We start from the raw sequence: 23,909 nt of genomic DNA on the forward strand, positions 1-23,909 counted from the left end.
TTGTCCGAACGCAGTGACGCCTCCTTGAGAAAGTGAAACTGAAAACTCCTGCTGACTGCCATAGAACTTAGTGCGCGTGTTTATGACAAAACAATGCCAGACTTGAAGGATATGGTGCTGACTTTTCTACTGCCATCTACGGTAATTTATTTCAGTAGATCGGTTCTGTGTCGACAGAGGGCAGATTTCTACGGAACAATGGGCGAGAGAGAGGGGGGGAGGGTTGCACAGATTGTGTTGCTTGCCAGATTTCAGGTTGATACTCCCTCCACCCACTTTTTTCCCAGTGGAAAGATATTCGGGTTTGAAATCATGTCGCAAACGTGAAAAGAAACGAAAATCCCACCAGGAAAACTGCACCCACCTACTCTTCTCTCGCTACCAAAGTTCAGCTGAGATCAACATCCCCCGTTAAAAAAAACTAACGTTCATTTATATCACTATCCCATTCACTACTCTAGTACTGCCACAAAACCGTAATTCAAACATCAGGATTACATACTATTAACACAGAATAAAATAAACTCTGTGAATAATACTAACGAAAGTATATTCCAAGACTAACGGCATATTCCTGTTAATATTAACAGGATATTCCATGATAAAATAATGCCAACACAACCATATTCCCATGACTAAATACTAACACTATGACAATGGTACTATCAACATATTCCTTGACTAATACCGACAGCTGAATTTAGGATGCAAAAATGGGACGGAATAAATCGCATTTCAGCATCCTAAATTCTTGAGCTGAATTCAGAATGCTAAAGTGCGATTATACCCACCATACTAATAAATCAGTAATGTCTGCAACATTTTATTCAATGACGAATCAATACTCTGAACAGCATCTTCTGTTATTGATACAAACGCCACATTCCATGACCAATACTAACATTATGAATAATCAGGCCACGACTAATTCATACGCACAATGCTATACTCCGTGATTTAATTAATGCTAACAAAACTATTTCATGACTAATCAATATCATCATCACTACCATGACAAATTAATACTCACCTCACATTAATCTGCAAACCCCACGTCACTCTCTCTCTCTCTCTCTCTGAGTTGTTGCAGCACTTATCGTCAGCATAATATTGTCGCCGGCAATAATATGTGCCTAAGTGCGACAATATGTACCGTCAAAGTCGGCGCATAATATCGCTGGTGATAATGTCTGCCCGGCGACAATATTCCGCATCAAATGCGTGTATCTTCTTTTCGTTGTCACGCAGTCAGTCAGCATCTGGTGACGAATACAGTTGTTTTCTGTTGGTCTTGCCTGCTGCCACTGAGTTTTGGTGTGCGTGTAAAATATGACACGTTAGTTGTGTGGTTGCATTTTTATATTTACACTTCTTCCAGCGCAACGTGTTTAAACACACGCTTACATCAACACAACACGCGTAACACACTACAGCTGTTATCATGTACTCTTTTTTTTATTATTATTTTACTGAACATGAAGCCGATGCCAAGAAAGGGTTGAAGAAAAAACAATAACAACAAACCAACAAACAAATGAACAAAAAAACAAAAACAAAAAACAACAGCGGAACCCAAATCCTTATTCGAACAGCTCAAGGTAGAACGCACAAGACCAAAGAAACACACAAACACACACACACACACACACACACACACACAAAACTACTGTCGATCCCTGTTAGAAGATGGGCAAGTTCTATCCGTCGCTACAACCTCTTGCGGTACACATCTGGCACAAACCGTTTGCACATGTATACAGGTATGCAGGTAACAAAACTCGTATTGCACATCACCAAAAGGATTTAATATAAGAAAAAAAAAAAAAATAAAACAAAAGTACTGCTACATATTTCAAAAAAAAAAAAAAAAAAAAAGTGGGAGGCTGGGGAAAAGAAGGGGTGACTGGTGACAACAATGATGCTGATAATGATAACCATTACTATACATAAATATGATAATACTGTAACTAAGAGAAGGTAAAAAAAAAAAAAAAAAAGAGTACATAATCTGGAACTGGTTGAACAAGTAACTTACATATACTTTGAAAAAATTATTACAAACGTTTCAATAACTCATGCAATAAATAATATTTATACCAAACAAAAAGTGTTAACAGAAATTGGTTTTGCGTGCATAGACGACAAAAAGCTTTCAGGAAAAAAAATGCACGTAAATATAATGATAGGATTCTAAAGTCTGGAATTGGGAATAATTAGATTGTGACTCGCCAAGTCTCACGAAATTCAAACAACGAACGGCTAAAACACATACATGCATACACACATATACGCATATATCAGAGTGAAACTTTTTCGGACAAACGTTTAAGATACAGAACGTATTTGACCCAGCACCAGAATACAACGTAACTTCAAAACGAGTATTGTTTTTGACTCAATATTATCATCATCCTTTTTTGTTTTGTTTTAAAAAGAAAGTATTAATTACTTTCTCTTTTTTTTTCTCACGGTATCGATCATAACACTAGAGCCACACTTCTCAAAAACTGCAAAGAAAAAATAGAAACACACACACACACACACCTCTTACCCTCTTATTCTATACAAATCTTGGCACATCACTTTTTTTTAATTGCATTGCTGTGTTGTGTTCGTATTTCACTGTTATTGTGTCCACGAAGGAGGTACAAAAAAAAGACTCTTAAAAACAACCCTGACTTGATGCGGCAAAGACCACATACAGGGGACAACTCCAGGGCCCGGGTTGCACGAGGCGATCCTTGCAGAGCAAAGTGTGGTCAGAGTTAAGAATGTTCCTAAGTATATGGAATTCACTGTGGAGCTTGGAACATTCTTAACGATAAGCAAACACGAAGCCCCAGAAGTCTTCCAAACCACCTCGCCGTTCGCACCGCAGAACCCTAGCACCGAAGGAAAGATGCAGCGCCGCCAAAACCGTGCTGCTCAACTGTACCTGCACAGTCCCAGAACCTTCCCTATGCAGTGGCTGTGACAGAACATGTCTATCTATTATAGGTCACATTCCTTTGCTAACAATAAGCAAACTTAGCGCTGCACAGTTCGGCTCGTGCAACCCATCCCAGGAAAGGAATAATAACGCCTTCAGAAATCTTCGTTCGCGAAGACACGGAACCATCATTATTTTATTGTCTTCACAGATGCTGAAAGAGGAACCTTGGATATTTCCGTAGCAATCTGCCACAAAGAAGATAAGGAATCAGGATTTTTCCGTGACGACCGGCCAGGGATGTTCAAAGATCTGGGATTTTGCCGAGGGGTCGTCGATGGCCTATGCTCCACCAGGAGCGATGAGCAAAATGAATGACAGATGCTGAAAGAGGAACCTTGGATATTTCCGTAGCAATCTGCCACAAAGAAGATAAGGAATTTAGGGTTTTTCCGTGACGACCGGCCAGGGATGTTCAAAGATCTGGGATTTTGCCATAGCAATCTGTCAGGGAAGGTTAGAGATCTAGGGGTTTTCCTGTCGCGATTTGTAAAGGGAGCTTAGGGATTTAGGATTTTTCCAACGCGACTCGCCAGGGAAGCTTAGGGGTCTTGGATTTTTCCCTAGCCATCTCCCATGGATGCTCAGAGACATGGAAGTTACCCACAGCGACTTGCATGGGATGCTTTGATATCTTTACTGCGAGCTAAGTGCATCCTGAATACACAGGAGCTCCTTTATCATCTGACATGAAACGCTGGAACCCAAACAATCCTCAGGTCAATATGCAGGTAAAACAAATGTCCTCTAAAGGTTAAACAGTGTTGAAGCTCCCGTAGCCTTTCATGGCCAGTGGAGCAGTGATTTCATGTCCTCTGTGTCCAGTGCTCGGCATATCAAGATGGCGGGGCTTGGCCTTCCCTTTCCCATGTGTTCATCTTCCCCCAACCAAGTCAGGTACCCATTCGTACCTGGCTGGGGCCATAAAAATCGAAGTAAAGTTCCTTAAGGGTTTGTAGAAAATGTAATTCAGGTGAATTGGGAGACGAATTCCATTACGTCTTTAAATGCTCGTTCTTCTTTTCAGACACCAGAAAAGCATTCTTAAAACCATTTTATTGTAAACGACCGAACACACTGAAATTCAGTACACTGTTTAACACTCCGAAGAAAAAAGTGTTGTTGAAGCTGGTAAAATTTAAAAAAAATTATTATTGAATCTGTGCGATGATTTTGATGTTCTTATTCTTTTTTCTTATGTCAGGTTAACAGTACTGAACGCTTCAAGTAATATATTTCCTCTTTTTTAATACTTCTTGAATTGATGATTGTTTATTTGCGTTTGTGCATGTGGGCCCTGCAGGTTTTCTTTTCCTAGGGCTTCACTGTGTGTGCCCTCCTTTTTTTTTCTTTTTTTTCTAATTTTCTATTTTCTCTCTCTTCTTCTTCTATCAAGAGCGGAATTCGTATGCATAATTTTGCCAGAGGACAAGCCTTTTCTTGCTGGTTTTTTTTTGTTGTTTTTTTCAGTGCGTGAAGTGCATGCTGCACACGGGACCTCGGTTTACCGCCTCAACCAAATGACTAGACACTCTCGTTTTATTTTCTAGTCAAACTTGGGAGAATGGGAGCGACCGAGAATGGAACTCAGACCCTCACGGACACTATATGGCAGATGAGCGTCTTCACCATTCTGCCACCTCCCTCCCTCAACGCTTCACAAACAAAAGTGAGAACCACCGTACAGTATAAACCTGCCGACCTCCACAATGTCCAACCCGCTGGGAACACTGGTTGCATGTGTGTCACACTAAATCAAACACCTAAACCCTGAAGGGGCCTTTGACGTTGACCAGTTCCTTAGTCACCACAACTTTATATATAACAAAAAGAAAAGTATCTATCTATCTATCTATCTATATAGATAGATAGATAGATATCTACATATAAAGAGAGAGAGAGAGAGCGAGCATAAACAGGTGGAGGAAAATCCAAACACTGCAAAAATCTGACAACTCCCATTTCCTGGATAATTAAAGAAAAGAAAAAAAACACCATCTCAAGCTGAGAGAGAGAAAGAGAGGGTGTGGGAGGGTGAACGGGTGAGAGAGAGAGAGAGAGAGAATGTACAGAAATCACAGGTGAACTGACCAGTAGTACTGCAGAAGACGAGTGAAGGAAAGAATACAGAAAGCAAAGGAGAAGGAAAAAAAAAAGGCCAAAGCAAATAACGAGCAGACTAGAGATTGCTACTTCTGGCCCATTACCATATCCACAAGACAGGGGGCAGGAATAGTGTTTCATCAGTGTAAGACGCCTACATCGTCTTTACAACATGATGCGATTTACATATGACCTCACAGTTTGTCTGGCCACCACTGACCAACTTTTCATGAGGTGGACATCATCCTCACCCGTACAAATTCAGTGACAGGCAAAAAGACCTAGTATTTGGCACACAGCATTGTTCTTTCATCTCGCACAGCATCCACCTATCATTCTTTCGTGTGTTGCTGAAAGAAAAACAAAAGAAAGAGAAGAAAAAAAAGCGTCCTCCCAATGATGGTCATTCCACACTTTCACACATATATCCTCGCTTATAATGTGTGTATGAATTGTTCAGAACGAGAGAATTTGTTTAAAAAAATGGATTCTGTTTCGTGAGTCACTCCACACTTTTACACTTCCCATGTCCTCATTCAAAATGTATGTAACTTCTTTGGAAAAAAAAATAAGAAAGAAAGAAAAGAGGATTTGTTTAAAAAGAAAAAAACCCAAACTTTATGAGTCTGCAAAATATTGGGGGTAAAAACAAAATTGGAATCTCCTTCCAAATCTGTTCCAATAATTTTCATCAGCTGTAGAACTCCAGACATTTCAAAGTCTTTTCTGCCAGCTGGAAACCAGTCTATGGTAGTGAAAAGATTATGTGAAAGGAAATTGTTTGATCAGGAGAGAAAACAACATCAGCAACAATAACGTCAACAGAAGCTGAACAAAAGAAGGTCAAGGACAATATTTAAGTTGCTACAAACAGGATATCAGCTATGTGTCAAGCTTTCAGGAATGCCAGGGAAACTGTAACAATGTGTCCAAACAAAAGAACACTACCTCGATCGTTCTAATAACAACTGCGCACAATGTGTAAAGACGTCAAATATAAAGCACTATCACTACAACCTTGAACTGACAACTGTGCAAACGATAGGCTCCTGGGAGCTCATAGTTCCTGAGAAACTGCCAAAGAACACACACACACACACACACACACACATGGATCATTGACACTCCCTCCCTCCCTCTTCACACATCAAAATCTGTTCAACAGGCAAGCAACCAGAAATGTAGCAGGCGCTGGCAGTCACGAGGAATAAACCGTAAAGAAGAATAAAGTGATGACTGAACGCAGCAAAGCAATGATAAATGCCAGCAACTGAGAATTATTACCTGGCTTAAGCAGTCAGAACGTTAAGAAGAGAGATAATATCAACTACATTTATTCATCATCACTACATCAGTGTAAAAACAGTAGCCAAAGACTTAACGATAAACATTATCCAACACATTTCTTTATCACTGTATCAGTGTAAACACAGTAGCCAATAAGTGACATTATAAGATACATTTTCTGATAAATTTCTTTATCACTGCATCAGTGTAAACACAGTAGCTTAAGAGTGGTACCATCAAATGCATTTTCACTGCAGCTATAGCCAAAGAATCAAATACATTTCTTTACTGTTTACAGCTGAATAAATGTACATACAGAAGCCATTCACCCCTTTTTTTACGCTATATATATTCTTTACATTAGATCTGATTCAATTCTGAACAAAGGCTACAGCAAAGAAAGTGTAAGTGACATAAAAAAAAAACAAAAAAAACAGTTGCTGACACAGATCTTTACAGTGGACAGTGACTACTCCTAAACTTGGTACATCTGCACTGTTACCCTCTGCAGCTGTCGCACACGTTACGTCCATTAAACACTTGGTACATCTGCACTGTTAACCTCTGCAGCTGTGTCGCACACACTACGTCCATTATGCAAATAGTGGAAAAACAAACATACTTTGAAGCGAGAAGTACTTTTGAATTTGCTGAAAACCAACAACAAAAAACAATACCCACAACAGCAAAATACTTCCAAAACCAACCCAAAAAACCCCACCAAACTGTAATTTCACCCAACAGTGTTGCTAGAAAACAGTACAATTTCACCCAACAGTGTTGCTGGAAAACAGTATAATTTCAATTAACAGGGTTGCTGGAAAACTGTAATTTCATGTAACAGTGTTGCAAGAAAATAGTATACTTTCACCTTACTGTCTTGCTGGAAAACAGTATAGTTTTACCTCAAGGTGTTGCTGGAAAAACAGTATAATTTCACTTAAAGGTGTTGCTGGAAAACAGTATAATTTTACCTCAAGGTGTTGCTGGAAAACAGTATAATTTCACTTAAAGGTGTTGCTGGAAAACAGTATAATTTTACCTCAAGGTGTTGCTGGAAAACAGTATAATTTCACTTAAAGGTGTTGCTGGAAAACAGTATAATTTCACCTCAAGGTGTTGCTGGAAAACAGTATAATTTCACCTCAAGGTGTTGCTGGAAAACAGTATAATTTCACCTTAAGGTGTTGCTGGAAAACAGTATAATTTCACCTCAAGGTGTTGCTGGAAAACAGTATAATTTCACTTAACAGTGTTGCTAAAAAAAACCAGTATAATTTCACCTTAAGGTGTTGCTAAAAAAAACCAGTATAATTTCACCTTAAAGTGTTGCTAAAAAAACCAGTTTAATTTCACCTTAAGGTGTTGCTGGAAAACCGTATAATTTCACTTAAAGGTGTTGCTAGAAAACAGTATAATTTCACCTTAAAGTGTTGCTGGAAAACAGTATAATTTCACCTCAAGGTGTTGCTGGAAAACAGTATAATTTCACCTCAAGGTGTTGCTGGAAATCAGTATAATTCCACCTAGCGGTGTTACTGGCAGTTTTGACATGGAACACTTTTTGTTTCACTTTTCGCGTCCATCACAAGAACAGAAACAAACAAAATAAATAAAGAAATAAATAATTAAATTAATTAATTAATAAAGAGCATAATTAGAAAATGTTTTGAAATGGAGTGGACAATAACTGATTTCCTGAGTGCTGATCTGTAATTGTCACTTTCACCTTTGTAGTGTACCTGGTGTTTGATGATGTTCTGCTCACAGGACTTGGTGAAATGAAGGTTGTGCAATAGCTGACGTGCCCTGTTCATTTACAAGTCATTTCCCCAGTGGGATTAAGGTGATTCCATATTAGTCTAAGTCCCTCACTGAGGTGCTTCTGTTCAACTTCTAGAATCCTGTTGCCCTACATTAGTTTATATTTGTTTTTATTTCTTTCTCTCTCTCTCTTCTGTATTAAGAATAAGATGATAATTATGTCAATTCTAGTACACAAACATAGTTCTTGTGAAAACACGTTCCTTTCATAATTCTTTCATTACGAAAATAATGTTGACGTGCAATGTGCTATGAATATTTCTTCAATAAATTTGTTCTTTTCATATTACTTTCAGTATGAAAATAATGCTAAATGTGTAAGGTCCTGCAAATATTTCTTAAAATTTACTTTCAGTATGAAAATAATGTTAATATGCAAATATTTCTTCAATAAGATTTAAAGTATATCAGCCGTGAACAATTGATAACTGCTGTGAAACCTTCAGTAACTTTTCAACATTTTTTATCATCTAGCTTAACATACTCATGGACATGCACTTGCACACTCTCTCTCTCTCTCTCTGGCCAAGAAAACCATTCCCTCTGTATTTCCCAGTCCCCAGCTTGCCCTGAACTAAAGCACACAAATAACACTGCTACAGAACACTGAGAACAGGGGGAGGCAAAAGAACACCACCAGCAAATCAACACAATCTATCAGCCACTATGCTGGACTAGAAATAACAAACAGACAAACAAACAAAACAAAAAAATCAGAAGGCAACAAGCACCTCTGATCTGCCCGTGGGGAACACAGGCACTCACACAGACTGGACGCAACCATTCACAACACTCAAAATATCGCAACATCACATACAGTGCCCAAGTTTGTCGTACCTATTTACAAAGTTTCTCGTTGGTCAGTGCCAAAACAACATCATTATCATCATCATCATCATCGTAATTCATGTATGCTCAACAGCATTAGCAAATCATTAAGCTCGTTTCAACTGCGTGTGAGAAGCCAAGTGTGCTAAAGCGGTCAATGTTGAATGACAATGAATTACACAACACCGCACATTGTACAAGTAGAAGAAATGTAACATGTTAATGGTTCTGTCCCAACAAAAATGTTCTTCCTGATATACACATACGAACAGAGCATGGGAACTGGAACCCTAACAACATCCTTGTCATGCAAGTTTGTTCCTAAAAATATACAACACCAAACTGTTACCACAGTACATAGCACGCCCTGTGGTGGTGCAATTCCCAACATCAACACCCTCCTTGCCATTCACCGTGAAATAAAGAAACATTAACTCACCACACTTTATGGGGGACTCTAAACAAAGAAAACATTGTTTCAAACTCATCAAACTTTATGTGACTATTCCATCAGTTTACGCCCTGCAGGATGTCAGTGGCAGCATTCTCCCGACCTCCAACAACTCTTTTCTCACAAAGTCCATCACCTGCCCTTTCATGCCAGAGTGTTCTGCGCTGATAAAATTGATGGTGAGGGGGGAGGGGAGGGTGGTGGTGGTGGAGGGCGGGAGAGGGGTGGGCACTGTGAATGAGAGGGCAGACTGTCACAGGAACTGTCATGTCACGGACAGGGAGGGACATTACTGACTGTCTCTGCTCCACAGGGAATAGGTTCAGAAACTCTGGTCTCTTGACTAGGCAACCCTAGAAGGGGATGGGGGGGGTGGGGGGCGGGGGGGTTAGGAGTCTTTGCAATTTAGAAGGGGGCTTTGTTATCAGGAAGGGGGGCTTAAGCGTCAACAGCGTCCCCTAAACACAATCAGAGAACAGGAATGACTTGCAAGTGACTAGCACCAAAGTGACTTGGCAGTGTCTAGAGGGTTGGGGAGAGGGGGGGGGGGGTGGGCATGAAGGGACCTCATGGTAACATGATGTTGACAGCTCTGTGGACTACAGGCGCTGGAATGACTGCCAGTAAATAGGCAGGTGGGGGGAGGGAGGTGGGGCTGGGGGGAGGGGGGTGGGGCTGGAGGGGGTGTGGCGTAGAGGAGGAGTGAGTTTGGGAGGGGATAATTCCTGGGACAGAAATGTACGGAGGCCGCATATGATGAGGCACTGGTAAAAAGAATAAGAAATAAACAGAAAAAACACAAAAAAACTTAGCAAATAAATAAAATAAATACATAATCAAAGTAAAAACAAAACACTGCCATATGTGTTCATCTGTACCTGCCTCAGACATTCACCAACTTCCTGAACGCCAATGCTGTGTACACACACATGTTGTTGCTTTGAAAACACAACCCATCGTTACTAAAGACACATTATCATCATCATCATCAATATACACATCTACAAAACCCCACTGCTTTACATGTCACAGAACATCATACACCTGCTCAGATACTTTTGACACACAACCGGAGTGTCCACACAACCGACTGTCCACACATTCAAAATGTCAACACAAATGCAGCCACTTCCATGCTACACCAATGACTACAAAACAGCCATTTCCATTCTACAACAACAACTACAGAACGATCAGGGAAAGGGAACACGCAGACACACACTCCTCCCTTCCCATCTCCCTGCAAAACTGAAATCACACGAGTGCTATGACTGTACACTTCCGTTATCGGCACACTACATCTGTACATGTATACAGTTGAACATGAAAAACAAGAGAAATGAACATTATACTCAGTCATATCTTTTCACAGGAAACACCACAAACATTCACCAGTTAAAGCTCTTAGTGTTGAACCACGCTGTGCAAGTAAGGACCCCTCCACCCCCCACCCACAATAAAAGCAAGCAAGCAGATGAAAATCAGCATCTGAGGAGGTGGGAGGGGGGGGGGGGGGGGGTGAGCCAGTTGTTTCCCTTTTCTCAAGGAGAACGGGAATGCTTCATTAACATGCAACATCAGTTCTCTCTCAAGAAACTGTCTGCATGACAAACAGACAATACAGCTGAATGAAAACTGGTGTGCACTTTACCACCAAGCTCAAATCAATCTCATGAAGTAGAGAAGAAGTAGAGAAAAAAAAAAAATTACTGAAGGCAAATCAAACCCCACATATACACACTTTTATACACATCTATTTCTCTTGGCAGCCTCAATGGTATTTCAAAGACCAATATAAACTTAAATCTTTTTTTATTCTTTAATTTTTTATTCATCATTCATTAGCACTTTAGCGTAGTTAATGTCTGTTTGACTGATCCTCTCTCTGTCAGTAGACATTCACGTTGTAAGTTGTTTCCTGCATGGGAGAAGACAGGATCAACCACAGGGTAAGTTCATAAAATCTTTGCAATGTAATTCTGAGACATTATCCCATGCCCAACACAAAAATACCTATCAGTTCCTAAATTTCTCAGTGAAAAAATCTTGAAAATAAAGATGAATATGAATTGGGATATAACAACGTATGCACAAAAAAAAATAATGCTTTTAGATGCATGCAAATGTGTACAAATGTAAAATTTTTTAACCAAGAAATCTTTCAGTTTTTGTATACTTGTCTGGTCAACATTCATTTCCTTTATACAAGTTGTTCTTCTGTCATGTAATTTACCAGAAGTGAATCACAGTCTTCAAGTGAATGACGTCTGCTTATCATGGATCCTCAGACATATCCTTTCTGCATATCCTGAACACTGACAATGTCCTGACATATCCTTTCTGCATATCATGAACACTGACAATGTCCTGACATATCCTTTCTGCATATCATGAACACTCTGACAATGTCCTGACATATCCTTTCTGCATATCATGTGAACACTGACAATGTCCTGACATATCCTTTCTGCATATCATGAACACTCTGACAATGTCCTGACATATCCTTTCTGCATATCATGAACACTCTGACAATGTCCTGACATATCCTTTCTGCATACCATGAACACTCTGACAATGTCCTGACATATCCTTTCTGCATATCATGAACACTGACAATGTCCTGACATATCCTTTCTGCATATCATGAACACTCTGACAATGTCCTGACATATCCTTTCTGCATACCATGAACACTCTGACAATGTCCTGACATATCCTTTCTGCATATCATGAACACTGACAATGTCCTGACATATCCTTTCTGCATATCATGAACACTCTGACAATGTCCTGACATATCCTTTCTGCATATCATGAACACTGACAATGTCCTGACATATCCTTTCTGCATATCATGAACACTCTGACAATGTCCTGACATATCCTTTCTGCATATCATGAACACTGACAATGTCCTGACATATCCTTTCTGCATATCATGAACACTCTGACAATGTCCTGACATATCCTTTCTGCATATCATGAACACTCTGACAATGTCCTGACATAGCCTTTCTGCATATCATGAACACTCTGACAATGTCCTGACATATCCTTTCTGCATATCATGAACACTCTGACAATGTCCTGACATATCCTTTCTGCATATCATGAACACTGACAATGTCCTGACATATCCTTTCTGCATATCATGAACACTCAGACAATGTCCTGACATATCCTTTCTGCATATCATGAACACTCTGACAATGTCCTGACATATCCTTTTTTGCATATCATGAACACTCAGACAATGTCCTGACATATCCTTTCTGCATATCATGAACACTCTGACAATGTCCTGACATATCCTTTCTGCATATCATGAACACTCTGACAATGTCCTGACATGTCCTTTCTGCATATCATGAACACTGACAATGTCCTGACATATCCTTTCTGCATATCCTGAACACTCTGACAATGTCCTGACATATCCTTTCTGCATATCATGAACACTCTGACAATGTCCTGACATATCCTTTCTGCATATCATGAACACTGACAATGTCCTGACATATCCTTTCTGCATATCCTGAACACTCTGACAATGTCCTGACATATCCTTTCTGCATATCATGAACACTCTGACAATGTCCTGACATATCCTTTCTGCATATCATGAACACTCTGACAATGTCCTGACATATCCTTTCTGCATATCATGAACACTCTGACAATGTCCTGACATGTCCTTTCTGCATATAATGAACACTCTGACAATGTCCTTTTGTCACACAGTTTACCAGAAATGAAGCATCGTCTCTGAACCAAGGATCTGTGCATATCATGAATCCTCTGACACTGAGCTTGCAGTTGCTCAGTAACTGAGTAGCTCTCAAAGAAGACTACAAACAACAAAAAATCTAAATTTTCTGGCCACTTTCTTCTGAGCTCCACTGACTTGTTTTCCTCCTTTCTGAAGATCTGAGGCAGTTTTCACACACACACACACACACACACACACACACACAGAGGGCAAATATCTAATAAATCTCCTGTGACATTTTTCTTTATGCAGCTGGCTGGCTGAGAAGTCTCCATGCACTGAACAGAAACTGGGTGAATCCTCGTGTTAGGCACCAGTGTCGTCAGATGATCAGACACGCAAATCAAAGATCCTGTAATCCATGTCAGCATTCTGTGGCTTATAGAAACAAGACCGTATCCAGCATGCATACCCCTGAAAATAGAGCAGAGCTGCCTACATGGCAGGGTAAATAAACAAAATGTTCATAGATGTAAATCTGTTACATGTGTGTGTGAGTGTGTGAGTGTGTGTGTGTGTGTGTGTGTGTGTGTGTGTGTGTGTGTGTGTGTGTGTGAGTGTGTGTGTGTGTGTGTGCGTGTGTGTGTGAGTGTGAGTGTGAGTGTGTGTGTGTGTGACAGTAACCAGACTGAAGGACGCAGGAAACAAACGATGAGCACCCAATGGCAGTTGTCAGTTAGTTCTACCCAGGTAGGCAGCCTGTTGTGCAAACAACTCCATGTTTGTAAAGCGCTTAGAGCTTGGTCTCTGACAGAAGGTAGGTGCTCTAAAAGTATTCACATCATTAACACCATCATCATCATCATCAAACAACAATCTGGACACCGTCACTTCCTCCCCATCCATGACTGCGCTACACTGGCATGCAAGCGACCAAAGCCACCCAAATCTACAGCACCACCGTACAAAACAGGAGCAAAACATGTCAAAACCAACGCGCCGACATGAAGCGAAAACAAACCAGAGAAAGAACAACACCAGCTACATGACTCCCTCGTCCAGAAATCACACAATCCTGAGCAGCACGAATACCCAAATGTTACAATGTGTATCAATACAAAAAAAAGAAAAGAAAAAGAAAAGGAAAACAAAAAAACATGTCCACCAAAAAAAAACACAAAAAAAACCCACCCTTAGTGGACTGACTGACTGCAGATACTGCAGAAAAACACACCGACACGAGCCACTGCTGTTGTCCACAGGTCCACACACACACACTCGCACTGAGCATGTCTCCTGGCCTTTCCGCACTGATTATGCTCAATGAAAACACAGCCCACAGCGTGCGTACATCCTGACGACCTGTCACGAATCAACACAGCAACCACCTGACCGGTCCGTGACGGAGAACTCTCCGTTCCACTGCCATGATGAAGCCTGTGGTGTAGAAAGATGAGGGCACCTAACTATTCCCACAGAAAACAAGAAAACAACGACAGGACAATGTCACAATGTCTAACGGCAGGTGTGGCCCTTGTGTCACTCAGTCAGCCAACAATCTCTGCCTGGTCCCACACCACAGCATTTGTTGCGTCAACTGGGATTTCAAAATGAAAAAAATGAAAAGAAAAGACAAGAAAAAAAAAAAGAAATCCTGTTTCATACTAGCATAACACAAACACATAAAAAGAATAAAATCCCGTTTCATATTGTTGGTGTGTTGTGTTTTGGGTTCATGAAGCAGTTGGAACTTCTGTTCCAGTGCTGTTTCTTCACTCGTTACCTGCTCTCTCTCTCTCTCTCTCTCTCTCTCTCTCTCTCTCACACACACACTAACACACACACACACACATCATCAACTATTTACTTTCAGATCAATATAAAGTTGTACTGACTAGCACACACACACACACACACACACACACACACACACACACCCCTCTCTACAAAACCGTCATCCAACTGTAACTGACCAGATGCTGCACTGGTTACTGGTGTATGTGGCGGACAGTGCTGTCTAATTCCCCAGTCTAGCCCCACCACACTTTATCCACTTCTCCTTAACAACGGAGGGGTTCATTCTTTCTCTCATTCCCCAGTCTACCCCCACCACACTTTATCCACTTCTCCTTAACAACGGAGGGGTTCATTCTTTCTCTCATTCCCCAGTCTACCCCCACCACACTTTATCCACTTCTCCTTAACAACGGAGGGGTTCATTCTTTCTCTCATTCCCCAGTCTACCCCCACCACACTTTATCCACTTCTCCTTAACAACGGAGGGGTTCATTCTTTCTCTCATTCCCCAGTCTACCCCCACCACACTTTATCCACTTCTCCTTAACAACGGAGGGGTTCATTCTTGCTGCAAGAGAAACAGCAAAAAAACAAAAACAAAACAAAACAAAACAAAAACAAAGATATTCAAGAAAATATAATACCTAAAGTAAACTTAACCTATTAGAAAAAACAACTATTGGACTTTGTATTTGATGTTTTTACTCCTGTTGTCTCTCAAAAGAAAAAAGAAAAAAAAAAAAAACAAACAACAACCCCAAAACACACTTAACCACCGCAAAAAAAACACCCCAAAAAACGACACCTGAAAGCAAACTTCACCCCCCAAGCCCCTCAAAACCAAAAAAAAAAAAACCACACACACAAAAAGCGATCATCAGACTTTATCCTTGATGCTGTTGCTGCTGCTGGGTTTCGGCATGGCACCACCACCACCACTATTATTACCCCCACCCCCACCGCCGCCACCACCATCATTCTTCTTCTCCTCTCCTGCGCCACCGCCAGACGGAGTGGCGTCCTCTTGAGTGGGTGAGTCCAGCTTGACCTTGACCCACTGAATGGCGTGGGCGATGCGTTTGACGTGGTAGGCGTCGGCTCCAGTCAGGCGGGGGATGTCGGCATCCGTGACGACCAGCAGGTCCTGCATGGAGGCCACGCCCCCGGCCAGCACCCGGGGGATGTACATGGGCAGGCCGATGGAGATGAAGAACTCCGCCAGGGAGCTGATCTGCAGGTTGCAGGCCTTGCCACACTCCTCCGCCAGGTGCTCGTTGGGAACCTTGGGAGAGGTGGGGTGGGGGTGGGGGCGGACACACACACGCCATGTGTTATGATGGTAGTCAGAACACAGAGACACAGAAACACACACACACACACACACACACACACATTTGTCTAATATCACTGATAGTGAAAAGACGCTAAACTAAAGAATGAACACACACACACACACACACACAGAGACACACACACAGCAGACTGGCAGCAGACAACTAGTGGACACCACAAAGAAACAGGCAGCTGACAGCACAGGAAACTGACAATGGAAAACACAAGACACTGACAATGGAAAACACAAAACACTGACAATGGAAAACACAAAATACTGACAATGGAAAACACAAAACACTGACAATGGAAAACACAAAATACTGACAATGAAAAACACAAAATACTGACAATGGAAAACACAAAACACTGACAATGGAAAACACAAGACACTGACAGTGGAAAACACAAAATACTGACAATGGAAAACACAAAAAACTGACAATGGAAAACACAAAATACTGACAATGGAAAACAAGAAACTGACAATGGAAAACACAAAATACTGACAAAGGAAAACACAAAATACTGACAATGGACAACACAAGAAACTGACATTGGACAACATAAAAAATGACAGTGGACAACACGAAAAACTGACATTGGACAACACAAGAAACTGGCAGCTGACAACACAAAAAAAAAAAACCCAACTGACACTGACACAAAAAAACTGGCAGCAGACAACACAAAAAAAAACTGTAAAAAAACAGACAGGGGACAGCACAAAAAACCTGGCAGCGGACAACATAAAAAAACTGGCAGCAGACAACATAAAAAAACTGGCAGCAGACAACATAAAAAAAACTGACATTGGACAACACAAAAAAACTGGCAGTGGACAACACAAAAAAACTGACATTGGACAACACAAAAAAACTGGCAGTGGACAACGTAACTGGCATCAGACAAGACACACAAAAAAAAACTGGCAGCAGACAACATAAAACTGGCAGTGGACAACACAAAAAAACTGACAGTGGACAACATAAAAAAACTGACATTGGACAACATAAAAAAACTGGCAGCGGACAACATAAAAAAACTGACATTGGACAACACAAAAAAACTGGCATTGGACAAGATAAAAAAAACTGGCAGCAGACAACACAAAAAAAACTGGCATTGGACGACATAAAAATAACTGGCAGTGGACAACATAAAAAACTGGCATTGGACAAGATAAAAAAAACTGGCAGCGGACAACATAAAAAAACTGGCAGTGGACAACATAAAAATCTGGCAACAGACAACACAAAAAACCAAAAAAAACTGGCAGCAGACAACAAAAAACAACAACACACACAAAAAAAACTGGCAGCAGACAACATAAAAAAACTGGCAGTGGACAATACAAAAAAACTGACATTGGACAACATAAAAAAACTGGCATTGGACAACATAAAAAAAACTGGCAGCAGACAACACAAAAAAACTGGCAGCGGACAACATAAAAAAACTGACATTGGACAACATAAAAAAACTGGCATTGGACAACATAAAAAACTGGCATCAGACAACAAAAAAAACTGGCAGTGGACAACATAAAAAACTGGCAGTGGACAACATAAAAAAACTGGCAGCTGACAACATAAAAAAACTGGCAGTGGACAACATAAAAAACTGGCAACAGAAAACACAAAAAAACCCAAAAAACTGGCAGCAGACAACATAAAAAAAACTGGCAGTGGACAACACAAAAAAACTGACATTGGACAACACAAGAAACTGGCAGCAGACAACACAAAAAAACTGAAAAAAAAACTGACATTGGACAACACAAAAAAACTGGCAACAGACAACACAAAAAACTGGCAGCAGACAACATAAAAAAACTGGCAGTGGACAACACAAAAAAAACTGACATTGGACAACACAAGAAACTGGCAGCAGACAACACAAAAAAACTGGCAGCAGACAACACAAGAAAACTGGCAGCAGACAACACAAAAAAACTGGCAGCAGACAACACAAAAAAACTGACAGCAGACAACACAAGAAAACTGCAAAAAAAACTGACACTGGACAACACAAAAAAACTGACAGCAGACAACACAAGAAAACTGCAAAAAAAACTGACACTGGACAACACAAGAAACTGGCAGCAGACAACACAAAATAACTGCAAAAAAACCCCTGACATTGGACAACACAAAAAAACTGGCAACAGACAACACAAAAAACCCCAAAAAACTGGCAGCAGACAACATAAAAAAACTGGCAGTGGACAACACAAAAAAACTGACATTGGACAACACAAGAAACTGGCAGCAGACAACACAAAAAAACTGGCAGCAGACAACACAAGAAAACTGGCAGCAGACAACACAAGAAAACTGCAAAAAAACTGACACTGGACAACATAAAAAAAACTGGCAGCAGACAACACAAAAAACTGACACTGGACAACACAAGAAACTGGCAGCAGACAACACAAAAAAACTGCAAAAAAAAACCTGACATTGGACAACACAAAAAAACTGGCAGTGGACAACACAAAAAAAACTGGCAGGAGACAACACAAAAAAAACTGGCAGGAGACAACACAAAAAAAACTGGCAGTAGACAACACAAAAAAACTGGCAGCGGACAACACAAAAAACCTGACAGTGGACAACACAAAAAAACTGGCAGTGGACAGCACACTCACAGAGGGCCTCTGCAGGGCGTGGAGCTGCAGGGTTCGAACCTGCTCCAGCACCAGAGCCACGCTCATCACGTCCAGACGCAACTCCTCCGAGTAGCGCTGCACCAGCAAAGGGGGCACCCCACACTCCCCGCTCTGTGGAGAACACCAACCAACCAACCAACCCATGGCTAGTCTCATCAATTTGCCCATTTCGCTGGAGACACTGACGAGGGGATAAGGAGGGGAAGAGCGAGACTATGAAAACAATTTGTAGGAATAATATGATGATGATGATGATGATGATAATGATGATAACAGTAATATAATAAGAAAAAGAAAAAGCAAACAAAACAAAAAAGAGAAAAAAAATGAAGAAGTAGAATAACATTTACAATAATAATCATGTCATCATCATCAGAGAGTATTTAAACAGCACCGAATCTTGTTGCAAAGACAAATCAAAGAGCTTACACACCAGTCACTGATAAGTGTACACAGCTCTGGAGCCAGTTGCATTGCTTGGTTCTAACTTTTTGACAGTTACACATGACTAAATGCCTACGTTGACCGAACTACGCCATTGGTCAGTTCCATACTACACACAGTTAGTAGCAGGTTACGACCATACTAAGCTTTTCCTTCCGAGCATTGCAACTGGCTCCTGATGACTAAAGATGAAATGTGTAACACCTGTAAATAGAGAGCTAGAGAAAATGTAGATGGGCAGAGAGAGAGGAGGAGGGGTGGGAGGGGGTGGGGGGGGGGGGGTGAGAGGGGGGCTATTTTTAGAAAGAGGAAGATTTTCAGACCCAGACTTGAAAGAGCTGAGTGCAGAAATTTGACGAAGAGAAAGACGGAAACTATTCCAAGTGTATGGTTCACTCTGTCTCCTCCCCCCCCCTCAACACCCCCCCCCCCTGCCCCCCTTAGAACATGTCGCACAAAACACCTCACAACAAGCCAAGAGAACAAAAAGAAAACTACTTAGCGTTGCAGAATATGGCTGCCCAAGCAGCATTTGTCAAAAACATCTGCAGCTAATCACAACATTCCTAAGAATATGTCACACAAAACACCACAAGAAACAAAACAAGAGCACAAAAAGAGGTTATGCTGCTGATCGGGCATCTGCTTAGCAGTTTCAGTTTCAGTAGCTCAAGGAGGCGTCACTGCGTTCGGACAAATCCATATACGCTACGCCACAACTGCCAAGCAGATGCCTGACCAGCAGCGTAGCAGATGTGGTGCAGCGTATATGGAGTTGTCCGAAGGCTGTGACGCCTCTTCAGTAACTGAACTGAACTGACCAGTGTGGAACATGGCTGCCCAAGCAGAGCTGTCAAAAGTTGATGCAGCTGCCCAGCTTCCTTAGAAGGTTTGTTCATTTATTTATAGTCTGTTCATCTAAGATGATAATATTACACTGACTTCCTTAGAACATGTCACACAAAACACCACACACACACACAACAAGAGCACAAAAACCATGCTACTTACTCTTCCAGAACAGTTGAAAGTGGCGGCGACTAGTCACTTTCCTTAAAAAAACACCACACAAAACAAAGAGCACACACACAAAAAAGAGAGCCACTCACCGGTGTGGAGTAGGGCTCGTCCGTCAGGATGATTCCCTCCGCACTCAGCTTGGTCTTCAGCAGGGGGATGAGGGAGCGGGTGGGGCTGCGACTGGCCCCCTTGTGCCCCCCGCTGCCCCCCGCCGCGTAGTCTGGCCCACGGGGGCTGGCGCAGGCTGGGTACAGTGACCCCCCCGACTCCTGCGACACGGAGCGGTGCAGCTTGAGGGACATGCGGGGGGGCTGGGAGGAGGTGGGGGAGGCGGTGAGGGACAGGGTGGCAGGGGAGAGGGGCTGTTGGGTGACTCCCCCTGCCGGGTAGACCGGGGTGGATGTGGACCGGTAGTGGGCCGAGGCCCCGCCGTACTGCGCCCCGTAGTGGTGGCTCGGGTAGTAGTGACCTGCGCTCTGTGACCCGCCATAGTATGCGGCGTAGTGCCCGGCGTAGTGGCCGGCGCGGTAGTGCGAGGAGGGAGCGTAGTGGGAGTGCTGGGCAGGGTAGTGCCCAGGCATCCCGTAGTGCATCGAACTCGGGGTCCTCTGCCCGCTTCGCAGACTCCCCCCAGGACCCCCTCCCGCCTGGAAATCCGGGTACTGGGATGGGTAGCCCTCGTACATCGCATACCCTGCAGTGTAGGGGTACCCGCCATACACACCGCTCTGCTGCTGGGACAGTCTGTCTGCACCGTCCTGCCCCGCCATCTGCGAGGTGAGCAGTGCCGCCTCCTGTGCACACTGCACACACCCTGACTCCCACTGCCCAGACCCCACCCCGTGGCCGTGGTGGTGGTGGTGGTGGTGCGGCGTAGTCGTCGGCATCGTCGGCGTCATCATCGTCGTCAGATCCTGGCCAGACCGCTGCTCACAGGCCCCAACCTCCTCCTCGGGGCTGAGGGAGGTCAGCTGGGTGCAGGCCGAGCTCAGCGACTGCTTCGATGACTTGCTCTCACAGCGCGAGTGGGAGTGAGGCTGGGCCAGCGTGCAGGACGAGCACAGCCCGGACTGGGGCAGGGTGATGACGGTGGTGGAGGAGGAGGAGGAGGAGGCCAGGGTGGTGGGGGTGGGGGTGGAGGTGGTGGGTCGCTGCGACCCCGCCGTGATGGCGAAGACCTCCTGGTCCTCCGCGCTCAGCTCGCTGCCAACGCTGCCTGCCGGGGCCTTGGGCTTCCCACACTGCCGGCACAGGCACCTGAAATCAGGTCCGTTTTTCTTGGTTTTGGGGGGCTGTCAGGTGCTTGGGCCTTTAGGTGGCAGAACTTGACAAAAGATGTGATGTTACTCATTTACAGCATGTCATACACAACAACTGTGATGTTTAACAAAGTCTTTTTTTCCTTCTCCTTCTTCTTATTATTATCATTATCATTATTATTACCATTATTATCATTATTATTATTATCATCATAATCATTGATACTTATATAGTGACTATCTTTAAAAGAGCCCATGGCAGTGAGAGTGTTGTCCTCTGACAAAATTCTGTAGAAGAACTCCAATCCGACAGGTACACAAGTATGTGCATGCAATCCAGGTCTGACAAAGCACGCTGGGTTATGCTGCCGGTCAGGCACCTGCCGAGCAGATGTGGTGTAGTGCATATGGATTTGCCTGAATGCAGTGATGCCTCCTGAGAAACTGAAACTCTCTCCACCTCCACCCACCCCCTCCTCCTCCCCAACACCGGCCCCGCACCCGTCCACCCCCACATCTGTCCACCCCTAACCCTCTCCTCCCCAACGCATACCCACAATATCCCTCCACCCCCACCCCCTCTATCCTCTGCCCCCACCCCCTAAATCCTCTGCCCCACCCCCTCTATCCTCTGCCCCACCCCCTCTATCCTCTGCCCCCACCCCCTAAATCCTCTCCCCTTCATTCATGCCCCCCCCTTCCTCCCCCCTGCCCTCCTCTCCCTCCCCGCATCCCCACCCCCCAGTCACACTGACTTGGCAGGGCCGGAGGGGCCAGCGGGAGAGGCACGGCCCTGGTGGTGAGCCCCCAGCCCCCTGGACGACGCAGACCCTGCCGCCGCCTTCTTCAGCTGCTCGCTGCTGGCGTAGCACCCAGAGTCGCGGCTGCTCGAGTTGCCCCCCTTGCCTCCCCCCAGCAGGGGGCTGTCGGCCGGTGCGGCCCGCACCGGTGTGGATGGGGACAGGCCAGTGGTGGAGGAGGAGGAGGAGGTGGTGGGTTCTGAGGAGCTGACCCCCCCTCCTCGCTGCCCTCCCACCCCCAGCCTGGCGTCCAGCAAGGCTCCGCAGATCTGGCCTCCGTCTGACAGGTCTGCAGCTGATCGTCACACACAGAGGGCAACAACAGCTGATCGTCACACACAGAGGGCAACAATGTTTTCTGGGATCGATACAGTACAGTGCAATGCAATATATATCAATACAATATGATGCATATCATTACAACACAAATACAATCAATACAATGCTTATCAATATAATACAGTACAATACATATCAATATAACACCAAACAATACAATATCATACAGTACATATCAATACAATAAAATGCATATCAATACAATACAATACAGATCAATACAATACAAAACATATATGTCAATACAATACAAAACAATGCAATCAAATCAATACAATACAGTCAGTACAATACAATACGATCATTACATCCTTATTCATCCATTTGGAAATGAATTAATTGTGACTTTACACCCCCCTCAGAAAGAGAAACTCAGTGTGGTGAAGCCACAGAAGAAAGACAGAATTTTTTTTCAGACCCCCAGACCCCCCCCCCCCCCCAAATCCCTCTTCAGTATAGCACAGTCTAACATGAAAGGTAGAGCACGATGCTTTGCAAATCAAACAAATATCGGCATCATTTCCAAACCAACATTGCGCAAATTTCTTCAAAACGGAACAGAGTCTCTGTGGGCCTTTCCAAATACAATAGACTGAGCAACACACTAGACGCCACGTTCTTGGCATCAGAGATCTTTTCCCATCCCTCTTGCGGCCAGTCAGTGGCAGCCTCTGTGCGTGTGTGTATGTGTGTGTTTGTGTGTATGTGTGGGTCTGTGCTTTTGAGTGCGTTTGTGAATGCGCGAGAGTGTAAGTGTACACAAGTGTCAGGAGAGATCTCTGTGTGTGTGTGTGTGTGTGTGTGTGTGTGTGTGTGTGTGTGTGTGTGTGTGTGTGTGTGTGTGTGTGTGTGTGTGTGTGTGTGTGTGTGTGTGTCTGTGTCTGTGTGTGTGTGTGTGTGTGTGTGTACGTGTGTACGTGTGTATGTGTGTGTGTACGTGTGTGTGTACGTGTGTGTACGTGTGTGTGTACGTGTACGTGTGAGTGTACGTGTGAGTGTGTTGCTTGTTTTGTTTTGGTGACACTGATGGACTGAAGTTGTGATTCAATGAGC

At 43.1% G+C, this 23,909-nt stretch overlaps 1 protein-coding gene across 1 annotated transcript in view; it reads right to left on the reverse strand.

Annotated features, from left to right (window-relative positions):
- Positions 1 to 15,868: 15,868 nt before the first annotated feature.
- LOC143297702 (uncharacterized) overlaps positions 15,869 to 23,909 on the reverse strand; it is a 212,952-nt gene continuing 204,911 nt past the window's right edge. Inside the window, exons 16-19 of the mRNA XM_076610124.1 lie at positions 22,473 to 22,812; positions 20,548 to 21,715; positions 18,974 to 19,105; positions 15,869 to 16,273 (exon numbers count right to left, since the gene is read on the reverse strand). Coding sequence (XP_076466239.1) covers positions 15,869 to 16,273; positions 18,974 to 19,105; positions 20,548 to 21,715; positions 22,473 to 22,812 — 2,045 coding nt within the window. The remainder of the gene's footprint in view (positions 16,274 to 18,973; positions 19,106 to 20,547; positions 21,716 to 22,472; positions 22,813 to 23,909) is intronic.

The sequence above is a fragment of the Babylonia areolata genome, chromosome 23, assembly GCF_041734735.1.
Source record: "Babylonia areolata isolate BAREFJ2019XMU chromosome 23, ASM4173473v1, whole genome shotgun sequence".
Classification (NCBI taxonomy): domain Eukaryota; kingdom Metazoa; phylum Mollusca; class Gastropoda; order Neogastropoda; family Buccinidae; genus Babylonia; species Babylonia areolata.